The sequence below is a fragment of the Epinephelus lanceolatus genome, chromosome 4 (genome assembly GCF_041903045.1).
Source record: "Epinephelus lanceolatus isolate andai-2023 chromosome 4, ASM4190304v1, whole genome shotgun sequence".
NCBI classification, from domain to species: Eukaryota; Metazoa; Chordata; class Actinopteri; order Perciformes; family Serranidae; genus Epinephelus; species Epinephelus lanceolatus.
In genome coordinates, this window is record NC_135737.1 from 21,874,308 (window position 1) to 21,887,478 (window position 13,171).

General features: G+C 40.3%; 1 protein-coding gene across 1 annotated transcript in view; it reads right to left on the bottom strand.

The window, feature by feature from the left end:
• Positions 1 to 12,761, bottom strand: part of esamb (endothelial cell adhesion molecule b) — a 66,061-nt gene extending 53,300 nt beyond the window's left edge. The window contains exon 1 of the mRNA XM_033630926.2: positions 12,394 to 12,761. Within this exon, the coding sequence (XP_033486817.1) occupies positions 12,394 to 12,448 (55 nt within the window). The 5' untranslated portion in view covers positions 12,449 to 12,761. The remainder of the gene's footprint in view (positions 1 to 12,393) is intronic.
• Positions 12,762 to 13,171: the final 410 nt, after the last annotated feature.

Below are 13,171 nucleotides of genomic sequence, written 5' to 3' on the forward strand. Positions count from 1 at the left end.
GGATAAACATGGGTAAATGCATGAAAAAAAATCATCACATATCACCTCTGATAATGGTTTATTCATTTAAAAACACATTGTGCTCATTTAGCACACTATTTCATGTAGTTTTTATCTGCTGGAGGGTTGCGTAGGGGAGCGTAGCTCGACAAAAATAGAAGAGCCGTGTAAAATAGAGAGTTGTCGCGCCGCTCCCATTGCCGGTGGAGTCGCTGTAATTGATTAACAGGGGGGCGAGCTGCTACGGGACTCGCGCTGCAGACGTGTCATGCCGCTGACGTGCCCGATGGAGCCCGGCCGTAAGTCTGAGTGATTGCCTTGCACGGTGCGTCACTGTAAGTCAACTGCTTTCCAATTCACCCTCACAAATTGGATTAATTGTTTCTTAGACATTTAAACTCATTAGATCAATACTGATTTCACACTTGATTGGTTGGATTGGGTTATAGACAGAATCAGTAACCCTGTCAAAAAGTAACTAACCAATATATATGGGAACCAATATATATGGGTTTTTGATAGTGGTATTGATTGATTCAGGTCCAAATCTTGACATTTAGGTGCAAAGTTTTTGAATTCTCTATGTTCTACATGTGTTATAAATATCCATAGTGACTTCCCTCTACAGGTTGACACCCGTCTATTGCAATTGAATTTTGCTATTCGCTCATCTGCCAACTGAGCCAGCTTTCGTCACCAACCAAGCCACCCGCTCCCTCTGTAGAAGCAACATCTCTGACTGTGCAGACTGTGGCGAGCAGTGGTCAGTTAGTAGGTCAGTTAACATAACACTTAAATTAAGAGCCTGCGCTTTTATTTGTTTCAATCACTGAACTCAAACAGCATATATTTTAGACAGAGGTCTATATGAGACAGGCGAGAGAGAGACAGTTAATACTGCTGTTTTATGGCACCAGAGGATTACAGTTACGCATTCTCGTAAAACAATATTCACAACTTACATTAATTTTTATGAAAAACTCTTTTGATTCTTTTGATCAGTGGACTATTAAAGACTAAAGGAATATAAATAGGAATGTCCTGACTTTATGGCCAATTCAGAGATAAGGAATCACCACCTTTTTTTGTTTCGATTGAATTGTGAAGAATTCAATACATTAAATTTTGATAATTACAGATAACAAATCCTGCTGCACTCTGCATTCTTTCTTCAACAAAGAACCAATAAAGTCACCAAAACTCAAAAATACTAAGAAAAAAAATAAAGTACTGCACTGCTTTAGATTTTTTCATGTCATTCTTTTTGGCTGGACCGACACAGCCATACAGCAGGTTATGACCAAGAAAAAAAGAAAAGGTTTAAAATACTTTAGCCCATTTGTTCCTGACTATTAGGCCACAGGTTCTCATCAACATTGTACTGGGCATTTTTCTTTGCAGTGCATTCCCTTGCACTGAGGAAAAACCCTCTTTGTGTAGCTTATCCATCTCTGGCACCTATTGCCAGGCAACCAGCATTTATGACCTCTGATCATATGGCCGGTGATCATTTACCTTTCATTTCCAAGCAGAGAGGGATTCCTCAACTGGGTTCAGAAAAAGACAGTATGCAGAAAACAACTGCATCATCATACGAGGCTGCGCTGCGGATCATTCATTCACACAGCAAGAGCAGTGGAAGGCAACATTGTCCAAAATGATGGTGTAGATAGAGTCATGCCAGGCCTCAACAGGTCTGTCTTTAGGTGGAACTTTCACTCAGTATGTAAAGTATCATGTTATTAATTATCAACGCACAACGATTAACAAAAGCAGTCGTCAATGAAAATCTGCTGAAAGCTGACATACACAGTCATATACAGGAGCATTGTGACTTACCTATTCTCACTAGAAAAAGTCTGACAATAGATGCCACAGTGCTCCGACTTAAAACGAACTGGACCCTTTGTTCAGCCTCTCTAAAGGACAAGCCATGATTGATGACACATTTAATAGTTGTTGCCTGAATTGCACTTGGAGCTGAAGCTCTATTTTCTCCTCTTGCTGCGACTCCTCCACCATATGGACATCTCTTCCCCAGGGACCTCTGCCATGGCCTCTTAGGGCTCATTTATGCTCAATATCAGATGCATATAGGGACATGGATGGAGTCTTCTGTCCGTACTGTGTGTTCATTTCATCAGTATTTGTGCACATTTTCTGAAAGCCTACGGATACGGATGAAACAGAGTAGTACCACTGAAGATCGTGGGGGCAGCGTAGCATAGTTCAAGTGAGATTCAATCATAGGACATGATGAAGACATTTAAAAGTGACAGAGCATGCCGTGATGAATTTAATGGCCTCGCAGACCTGGCTGTCTACAACACTGCCTCCATTAAAAAGGTACAAATTTACGACTTCCTCCTCTATTGCCATGTCTGTTGTTTTTAGAAACATTTGACTTTGCTCTCTGGTGCCATTTAATAACTGTATCTAAGGATTCTTGGAAGTATGAGGGCGGTGACGTTTACAATGTTTGAGACGGACATATCTGTTTTCATACATAGATGAAGTATGAATGAGCCCTTCTCTCCTTGCATGCCTTTGGCCTCTTTGATCCAGGTAGCATTTTTTCTATACGGAAAAGGACTGATTGGTGGTCGAAGAGTTGTGCAAAGTGGTGTAAAGGAGTTTGCAGCTGAGATGCTTTGGTTGTATCTGGTTGCTATGATACTGAATTCTGGTGGAGGTATGTTGGTGCAAGCAAGAGCACTTGCTCTGGGCCTCTGCTCTGAATGAAGGGAAGGCTGAAGCCCATAGGTAGAGAGGATGGACCCTCTGGTCTATGTGGGTTCAGTGTTCATTTCTCCTTCAATGTTGTTCTGTACTTATAGGTGCAGGATGTGACGGTTGGTCTTTGCGGTATTTGTCCTGCCTCTCCTCCAGTGTAGTTGGATGGCTGGGTAATAATTGTCAGTGATGAGGGCAGCATTTTACCCAAAGGTTAACATTTTGCAGCTCAGTGCCTTGTCCCCCTGCTGGCATTTGTAATATGGTGTAAATATGAAGTGCTCCCATTGCAAAGATTACAAAAAACAAGGATGCTTCATTAAAAAGAAAAAGAACTGAACATAGTGGTGTTAATATTGCAGCATTGCAATACTGCTAATATCATGGAAGATAAGAAAAAGTGTTAACACATTTGCAAGAGAAGACTTCATCTGTGCGGAGAAAATGCGGCTAAAGATCAAGTGGATACCAGTCTCATTAAGCAGGACAACCTGACAACCTGACTCTGACAAGACCAAGTGAAAACCATGAGAATGTACATAATATAAACATCAAATCTTTTTTTACTGTAGTAGTGATGGGAAATGCAGGAGAATGAGAAAGACTGTCTCTTCAAATACAGCTTAATTCACTGTACAACTTCAAGAGTTTATATAACCGTGTGTAAAAATCTGTACTGTGTCAACATGGTCGCACATCCATCAAACTTAACTCGGCACAGATTGTTTTGATCACCTGCCTCAAAGTCACATTAGCTCAATGAGCTGGCACGCAAAGCTCCAATCAACACCTGTCAGCCTCCACTACTGTAACTGTCACCGGGTGTAGTATGAAGTTGAACATGCAGCAGCTGTTGTGTGGAGGAACACGAAAAAAATCTGAGCACCACCGTGCTCTTTATTGTGTGGCGAGCATGAGCCAATTAATTTGACCTAGTTTTAGATGAAAGAATCCTTTAGGTAGCACCGGCTCTTTCTGCCTCCGATCAACGTCTGCACCCTCTGCAGGGGTCTCTGTGTGTGTTTGTGACACACAGAGAGGACCGAATCAATTTATCTCCCACACACTAAGGTATGCGTCAGTTTCACAAATGTTGGAAACTGGTGGTAATTCACCAGTTTGAGTCAGAGAAGACAAATTCAGCTCAGTAAGGTGACTCAGAGGATGTATGTTTTCTCAGCAGCAGGACGATGGCTAATGTGGTCGCTTTTAATGTGTTTCAGCTTATTATCCTGCAGGACGACAGAAAACCAAGCACACTCTGATGAATCATGCATTGTAGCTCCTGATTAGTAAAATGGTGTCCACCAAAAAACATCTACTGTTCACAAGTTTACTCAGCCACCTGACCTGTTGATAGGAAGCATTCTGCATCCAGTGCAGTTTATGGACTTAATTCACTGAGAAGTAGACAAGACGTGGCAACAAAACAGCCGGGATAGACAACAAAAACATGAAGACAGCATGTGACATGGAAACTAATGAATGGTAACATCATCAAAGGCTGAGGATGAAATGGAAATGTTACTTTCAGTCCAACCTGATCTCTCAGAAATACGTGAAATGACCACGACCTCTTAACACCGCATTCCGTGGTGGCAGCACGTAATGGGTTGAAATTACGTGCTGCCACCACGAAAACAATGCCAACGTAAAGTCAATTAGGGTCCTCTCCCGTGGTGGACACACGGATTCCCTGATTCAATCAAGTCACGTCAACCTTGTTTTCCTCAATGATATCTTTAACATTCTTGTATACACACAAAAACGCGGAAGTGTCCTTGATAACTCAACAATATGACAGGTTAATGTCAAGGCCATAAAATAAAATAAATGTATTTTGCCAGCTTTTGATAGCGTGGGGCTTTAAGAGCATTGTGCTGTGGGCGGATGGGGCGCGTTCTACTACTGTTTTGTAGCTGCTGTCTGCCGTCTGTGGGCTTCATTCCATTTCAGATTGCCATCCATCTGCCGTAACTGAATCCAAATACCAGTAATAAATAAATAAATAAGAAGATAAAAATAAGGCTGAGCACGGAAGAACCAGAGAGGAAACACCATCACATGGAGCCGTCTGCCCCTGGCAACCCGGCCACCCTCCACTCCACCAGGGGAGAGTGGACCCCAAGCCAGCGCCACAGAACCAGCGGCTGCCCCGCTGGTTATACGTCCGACCGTGGCAGCTGTCACACAAACCGCTGCTGAAAATTATACATTTTGATACAGGTAGGCTATATACATATTTCAAAACTCTGTAAAAGTACACCAAAGCATATTTTCGTTTCCAAATATTTATTTGAAAACGAAACCATTCATACGGTCAATATAAAACATTTTGTTAGTAATAAAAAACAAATGTGATCTCAATGTGAGCCAGCCGGTGGGACTGCGGCTGAACCACTTTCAATGTTCATTCATTCATTCATTCATTCATTCATTCATTCATTCAATCACGTGTTCAATGTGTGTGTGTGTGTGTGTGTGTGTGTGTGTGTGTCAGAGAGGAGTATCAATAAAAAAAAGTAATTATTTCGGTGTTTATTTCTTTTATTCTTCCGTTTTTTGTAATTAAAATGCGTAATATAGCCAACAATATTATAGACCAAATGTTAATCTAATTATTATTGTAGAATGTATTTAGCAAATCACCACTCTCAACTGGAGACAGCAGCAAAAAAAAAAAAAAAGGCATTATAAAAAGCCGACAAATAGTGTTAATTAATTGACGTGAGACATTGAAGAGGTTGTCTCCTATAGTCTGTAATTTTTTATTTTTTTTATCATAACTTCTCAGAAATTACTCAAAAGAAGAACATACTAAAAGTAAATACAATAATAGGCTAAATAGTATCTAAGCAATAATAAAGTGTCTAAACAATAATAAATATTATCTAAGTTATCTATTAGGCTACCATTCCACTCTGTAAATAGATTTTAACATTTCAATATGATTTTAATATTATTTTTGCTTATTTCATTATTGTTATTATTGGTTTTACTTTTTAGTAGTATCTATCTACAGTAAAAAAGATAAAAACAAGCAAAGAAACAAACAAAACTCATTTTATACACGGGGCCTTCAAAGTGCTCTCTGAAACTACACCTGGCATGGCTTGTGTCCAAAAAATGAAAAAATCTAAACTTCGTCGTAGAGCTAAACCAAATACATCATTGGAAAGGTCTCAACCTGGAGAGTAACATATGTCAGTATGAAGATTCTACATGGCTCCTGCTTTCAGCCATTGACCTTTGAACCTTGACCTCAGTGCATGTTTGAGGGCTTATAACTCAGCAACAAAAGGGGGTACAGACATGGGACCAACTGTTATAGAGAGCTCTTGACCTCAGCTATCACGTGAGTGTAGTCAACAACTGTGGGTGCTGTCAGATATGAATAAAATATGGATAAAATTAATTTTCACCCATTTAGAAATTAGATATTTAAAATCTGATTTCACAAATGTGTTTACCATCCCCTTAAAGTCCACAGTGTACTCTCAATTCAATATTTACAATTTCCAAATCTGGGAAAAACACTTAGATTTTTAAAAAACTACAATTCCCTGGGACCGCACCATGCAGTTTGATACATATCAGCAACATAGTTGTACTTCTTCTGATTTGGAAAGTAGGGCTCTAAATAGGGTTGTAAAAAGATATATCTACTGAATATATCTAATATCAAGTAAAGCCGAACTAGTTATTACACTCCACCTAGATGAACTATGGTAAGAAAAAGTAAAGATGTCCGCTAATTTTCGATATTTTAGCTAATACACTAGAAATGGCGTTTTTGGGACAGTAGGTTCGTTTGCGGCATGTAAAATAGGGTTGTAAAAAGCTAGATCTACTGAATAAATCTAATATCTAGTAAAGCCGAAGTAGTTATTACACTGCACCTAGATGGACTATGTTAAGAAAAAAAGCAAGGTTATTGGCTAATCGTAGTTATTTTAGATAGTACTCTAAAAACAGCGTTTTTGGGACGGTAGGTTTTTTTGCGGCTTGTTGTAAAACAGGGTCGTAAAAAGATACATCTACCAAGTATATCAAATGTCTAGTAAAGCTGAACTAGTAATGACACTGCACCTAGATGAAATATGTTAAGAAAAAGTAGGCATGATGGTTCATTTCAGATATTTTAGCAAGTTCTCTAGAAACGGCGTTTTTGTGATTGAATATTTGAATAGGCTATAACAAATATCTAGAACTATCACGTTATTATCATTATTATTATTATTGGTGGGAAATTATAACAGGGGAATGTATTTGCCGTTTTAATATCAAGAACACTTCCGCGTTTTTGTGTGTATACAGGAATGTTAAAGATATCATTGAGGAAAACGAGGTTGACGTGACGTGATTGAATCAGGGAATCCGTGTGTCCACCACGGGAGAGGACCCTAATTGACTTTACATTGGCATTGTCTTCGTGGTGGCAGCACGTAATTTCAACCCATTACATGCTGCCACCACGGAATGCGGTGTTAAGAGGTCGTGGTCATTTCACGTATTTCTGTGAGATCAGGTTGTTTCAGTCGGCTTTTTTCATGTTTCACAAGGAACAAGAAAGGATTAATGTCGGCTGTTGGTCCAAATCTAGATCCTCTAGATTTTCGCTAAAGGAACATCACCCCATTATCTAACAATTTACCTTTTCCTGTCAAATTAAACCTAAACAATTAAGAGTATTTTGGTGAAAAAGTCAGTGTCTCTGGCTTCTGAATAAGTCTGTTGTGCGGAGTACAAGTAGCTGTGGTAATGCTAACTTTGAATGAAGGAGAGAAGTTGTGGAACGTACAGCTGGATGCACGATATATCAGGCCGATAAATTATTGGCCGATAATGGGACATTTATATAATTTTGCATTATTCCAATAATTAAAATTATAGCCGATAACTAATGCCGATAATATGAAGCCAGACTGCTTTCATTGACTTAAAAAGGCAGTGTCTATACACTGGACACAGTGGGTGGCGGTGCGTGTAGGCTACCTTAAAACCTGGTTTAGCCGCCAGTAAACAGAAGAAGAACAACACCTGCAGCACACTATCTAGAGGGAAAAACATGTTGTGGTGTGGACATCTTTTACAGTTCCAAAGGGAAGACAACAGGATTGTCTCCAGTGTTAGCACGAGCTAAGTAGCAGCAGCGGCTTACATCCAACACCACTGTGAGGTCAGGGCTATGGAATATTATATTTTCTCACTACATCTTAGCCTATCTTAACTTCACATGTACATAAACTACAGACAATGCACTTCTTTTGAAATAAAAAAATGTGAAATTATCAGTTTTCATATCATTTATCGGCCATGAGAAGCAGGTAATTATCGGTTACCGGCATTGATAGAAAAAAAGCCATATCACTGCATCCCTAGCGAATAGGCTAAATGATGATGTACAGTCATAACCTACCACCACTGCATAGGCCGCTGTAAGCTCTCTTTGTCATCTCTGGAAGGCTTTTAACACTCGTATGTATGCCCACAGGGCTGGTACTGGAAATCTTCCAAGAACACATAGCTGCAATAGTCAAAACTCTCTGCCTCCATTGTCCAGTGTGCTCTCCATTATTATAGACCATTCCCTGGAATTGCATCGCTAGGCAACAGCAGGTGTTCATGTTTACTTCCTGTTAGCTTCCAGTCATTCACATACACATACATAAAGACCCATTTAGAATGATTATGTTGTTAAGTTCGAAGTGGTCTATACATGTTTTTTTTTTCCCTTTGTTTGAGGTTTGACTGACACTTTTTTTTGATTACATCATCTCGGTGTGCTCTCTTCTCCTAAATGGAATGGAATTTCCGTCACTTACTGCTAATCTCGATGAACCAACACCCAATGTTAGCATACAATAACAGCGATGGATGGAAAAGCACATACATTTTCTCTTGCGGATTGTCTGAAAATTCCATATCTGGATCACATGATAACAACTAGGGCTGTCCCTGACTAAGAAATTTCCTAGTTGACCAATAGTTGTCTTTTAGGGCCATTAGTCGACTAGTTGCCCGCATGTTTACGATATTAATTTAATTATTAAATGATATATTTTGGGCGGGGCAACACAATGGTTTGAGTTGAAGGTGTGAGAAAGAATAGTATCAGTAACATTGTTAACACTGTGCTACATTACAGAGAAATACAAAACCGTACTAATGAACCTTCATTAATATAGGCCTATATTTTATCTACAAGTGCACGTCACACACTGAGCGAGCCGCCTGTTAATGACGCTGTCGGCAAAGCAGTAATGATCGTGCTAAGTGGCTAATGGGCATGTAGCTACTAACATGTTTCAGATGATACGTCATGTTTGTAGTCGACCAATGAAGATGAGTTTACATATCACCTTGGGTTCGTCCTTCACCTTCTCAAAATGATCCCACACTTTGGATTTCCTGCCCGACATGTTATTAACTAGCCTGTGGAATAGCCGTAGGTACCACTTCCTGTGTCTGTCCTTTCAAATTAAATTCCCACATGGACCAGTCTTATAGGTTTTGATTTATTTTGACAAGGCACAGCTCCTAAGAGAGGTTCACATTTGTATTTTTTTTCTGCAACTACGTGGCCAATGAAATCTTGCCGACCTACAGTATGATTGGTCAACTAATGTTTGGTCACCCATCAAAGGGGCAGCCCTAATGATAACTAAACCATTTCTATGAAGACTTAACAAACTATCTGCTGATGAAGGCTAAAAGCTCTGGAAAATGAAACCAAGTCAGTCGACCTTGTGATGAGAATTTGGTGTCAACTACTTTGTTACTTTTCTAATTAACCAAAGTTCCTTCCAAAACCCCTGTATTACACACAAACTTTGGTATCTAGACGCACACACTAAAAGGCATCTGTGTTGACTGTTTTGGTCTTTGACTTTGACCCATTCTCTTCCAGATATCTTCCAGATCTCTACATGACTGAGACTCTTGATTGCCAGACTCTAGTAGCTGCATTGCCAACAGGAAGCTTTGCACTAATAGTTAATTCTCATGGCAGCACCCTGCTGTAATCGCTGTTTGTTCCAGCACTGGACGTCAACCAACCAATTTCTTGTTTAGTTAATCATGCGATACATAATCAGAATTACCCTAAGCTCTGTGAGTTATTCTGTGAAAAGGGATATAGCTGGCTCGCAAACATCAGCTTACACCAGAGCCAAGTGGCTCCCGTCTCATTACACAGCAGCCATCACTGAACACAATCAGCTGAGGACATGACAATATTTTAATAGATGGGCCACAGAGAAAGGCATTTTTTACAAGAGGGGGGATGAGGCTGGCACGTTAACTGACTCTACACTCAGACTGCTGGGAGCCGAGTCACCTTGTCACTGTCCTCAGGCCAGTTTGGGCTATCTGATGGGCAGCGGTAATGTGTTTGTGTGGTGCAACTAGAATGTAATTTATTGCTGTCAGTGGTTACAAAATGTTCAGCATCTGTGTCAGATCATCAGAAATGAAAGGATCCTGCAGGCAGCTGAGTATTAACAGATTTATTTTAGCGTTCAGTTAGCCAATTAGCTATGGGTCTTCTCATGTAAAGCCAATGAGCAGCTCTGTTTCATCAATACCAGCTGGGTCTGCTTTGCTCATGGGAAGACAGGCACCACAGTTTTGTGCTGCAGTTTTTTGATTCACTAATTATGACAGTTCTGACAGACAGGACTGGTTGTGTTTTTCTGAACAGGCTTAGCTGCTGTCAGAAATGTGGAAAGAAATCTATCATGCAAATTAAATGAAATCCATTCGATCATCAGAACAGGAAGCAGCTGAAGTTGCTCGCCAGTGAGCCGCAGACTGAATTCATTCATTTGTTTCATTCCATTTAGCAGTGGCACCAAATCAAAGAACAGCAGATGTAATGTCACGCCACACTGGTTTCCATGCAGAGGCTCATACAAACAACACAGATTTTTTACACCAGGTGTCCTCTGCAATGTTAAAGGACATCATACACACTTTCTAAGTAATTCCAGCACTCAGAAGTGGGTTAAAGATGGATATAATGTCCCCTTTCTGTCTTTCCACTGCTGCCCCTCAGTGGAACCTGAGTTTGAACCAAACAAATCCTGACATAAAAGACACAAGCTGGAACAATCTCTGATTTCCACACTGGAGGAAAGGCAACATCTGGTAAGAAATGATGCAGCAGCACAGATGACAGGTACAAAATTGGCCAAGTCAAAAAAGCCTAAAGGACTTCTTTGAGTTCTGAATGATGCAGATTATGTGTGGACAAGGAAGACTGAAATATTCAGTACTCAACACAACTTGTCAATAATTCTGTGTTTGTGATTATGTAAAGTAACTCTCAGTTTTGCCTCCGAATTAAATATTTACGGCCCCGAAAGACAAATACAACAATAATTGTTGATGTTTTTAGCTTTGCAAAACATTTGAATAGTTATGCTTCTTTTTGTCAAACATTTGGTGTAAATTTGTGTCATTATAAATGTGAATTTTTTATCAGTTTGTCAGTGAATTCATCGCCAACTACATGCATGCAAGCCATACCAACAAAACGCCAATACCGGGTGCAGGACTTTGAAGCCGTATGACCATTAAGTGACCCAAAATATGACAGCTGGGATGCCTTGTCCAGAATTTTTTAAATTGACATCCTCTTCCTTCTGGTAGACTGGCTCACTTTTATGTTATTTCCGACCTCACAAGGGACAATAAGCATCAAAAGAAAGCAACAACACTTGACTTCCTTGAAATTCACTTGAGAGCATTCAACCATGCAACAACATTATGCCCTCTTAAGATGAAGAGTACTCTGCTGTGTGCTTAAAAGGGGACCTCTGGTAAAACCACAAGCAGCAGCAGCCACAGCAATAAAAATTACATATTTCATGAATTGTCAGCGTGCTCACTCCTGCATTTGAATTCAACATTTTGCTGGAGGGAAAAAAAGGAGGAGAGGAGGAGTGGAGGGGCTTTTCAGATTGACACATATTCCGCGTCTGAGGAGGCTGATGGCTGCTCCTTACTGCCAATAATGTGAATCTGAGTGATGCATTTGACTACATTTACACATGGGCGTATGCTTCCTTTCAACACTGAGGGGTCAATGTCTGAAAATCTGAGCATCAAATACTTGATTTCCTGCCAAATTTGTATGCATCAATTTGTGCCATTTTTGCTTCAATTCATGGTTTCATGTCTTTCATTTCCTCAAATTAAAAGTCCTCTTCTACTTTCATTCAATATTGAGGAGGACATGTGCCGTGCTTCCCACAGAAATCTACCCCTGTGCAGCCACTCAGGATTTAAATCTGAAGTTAATGCAGCCAGTGTTAAAGGTCACACAGCTACAGTCCAAACATTACTTTCTTTATTGCATTGTGCTTTACCGACTCAATTCATCACAGTTAACCCTTAAAACTCGATTGTTTGGAAATAAGGAACAAGTTAAAGGACACCTTCTGTTGTTTTCTGACTTTCTAATTTGTCCAAAAGTGGAAATTTGATGACAAGAAAACCTTTACTGTCTTGTCTCACTTGTTTTTCCTTATAAATGTAGTTTGAAACACATATTTATCACTTTCCCTGACACTAACAAACTGCTACTGGACCCAGGTTACACTCACAGGTTGCCACTTGCAGCAGCTTAATGCTCCTCGAGTGAATTAATTAGCTTACCTTGTAAAATCCATAGTAACATCAGCATGGCTCGAAGTCTTGTCTTTATCTCCATGGCGCAACATCCACCGGCTGCTCCAGCGCACAGGGGCTTTCTTTGAAGTTTGTCACCAAACAATCTCTCTCTCTGCTGCTTAATTGTCTTCAGGTAGCAATTAACTGTCCGCTGCACGAACCAGCGAGGCGACGTCTGCAAGTCAAGCTTCCTCTCCTCTTCCCATCCCGCCTCCAAACAGCGGCGGACATCGCAGAGCGCACCGGCGGCTCCGCTCGCCTTCAACTTTACAAACCTTAGGAAGGTTAAAACAAAGAAAAGAAAAACACTCAGGGTTTCTTTTATATCCTTTCTATGTTGAATCCAACCTGCTTCACTTCTGCTCCCTCAGTGCGTGTCGCTCCTTGTCGTCCTGCTCATACAGTAAAACTGTGAGAGCTTATCACCTGCCTGAGCTGCTCGGTGACGCCCCCTGGCACCTAAACCCCAACTGCAGCTCGTCAGTGAACACATCTGTCCTTTATTAGGCAGGTAAACCGTTAATATAAGGACTTTTGTCTCTTTTAATAGACATTTACATTAAATGGCAGCATGTTGCACTGACAGTGAGAGTGGGTGTGCCAAAAAACGCTCTGTAATATGCGTTTGGGTGATCTTTCGCTTATTGCTCTGACTTTTTTGGGGCTTGGTGTACACTTTCTTTATGACAGTTACAATGGCAAACATGTTCATTCACTTTTAAAGTAGAATGCATTGTTTCTTTGCTTGGTTTTGCCTTCAATA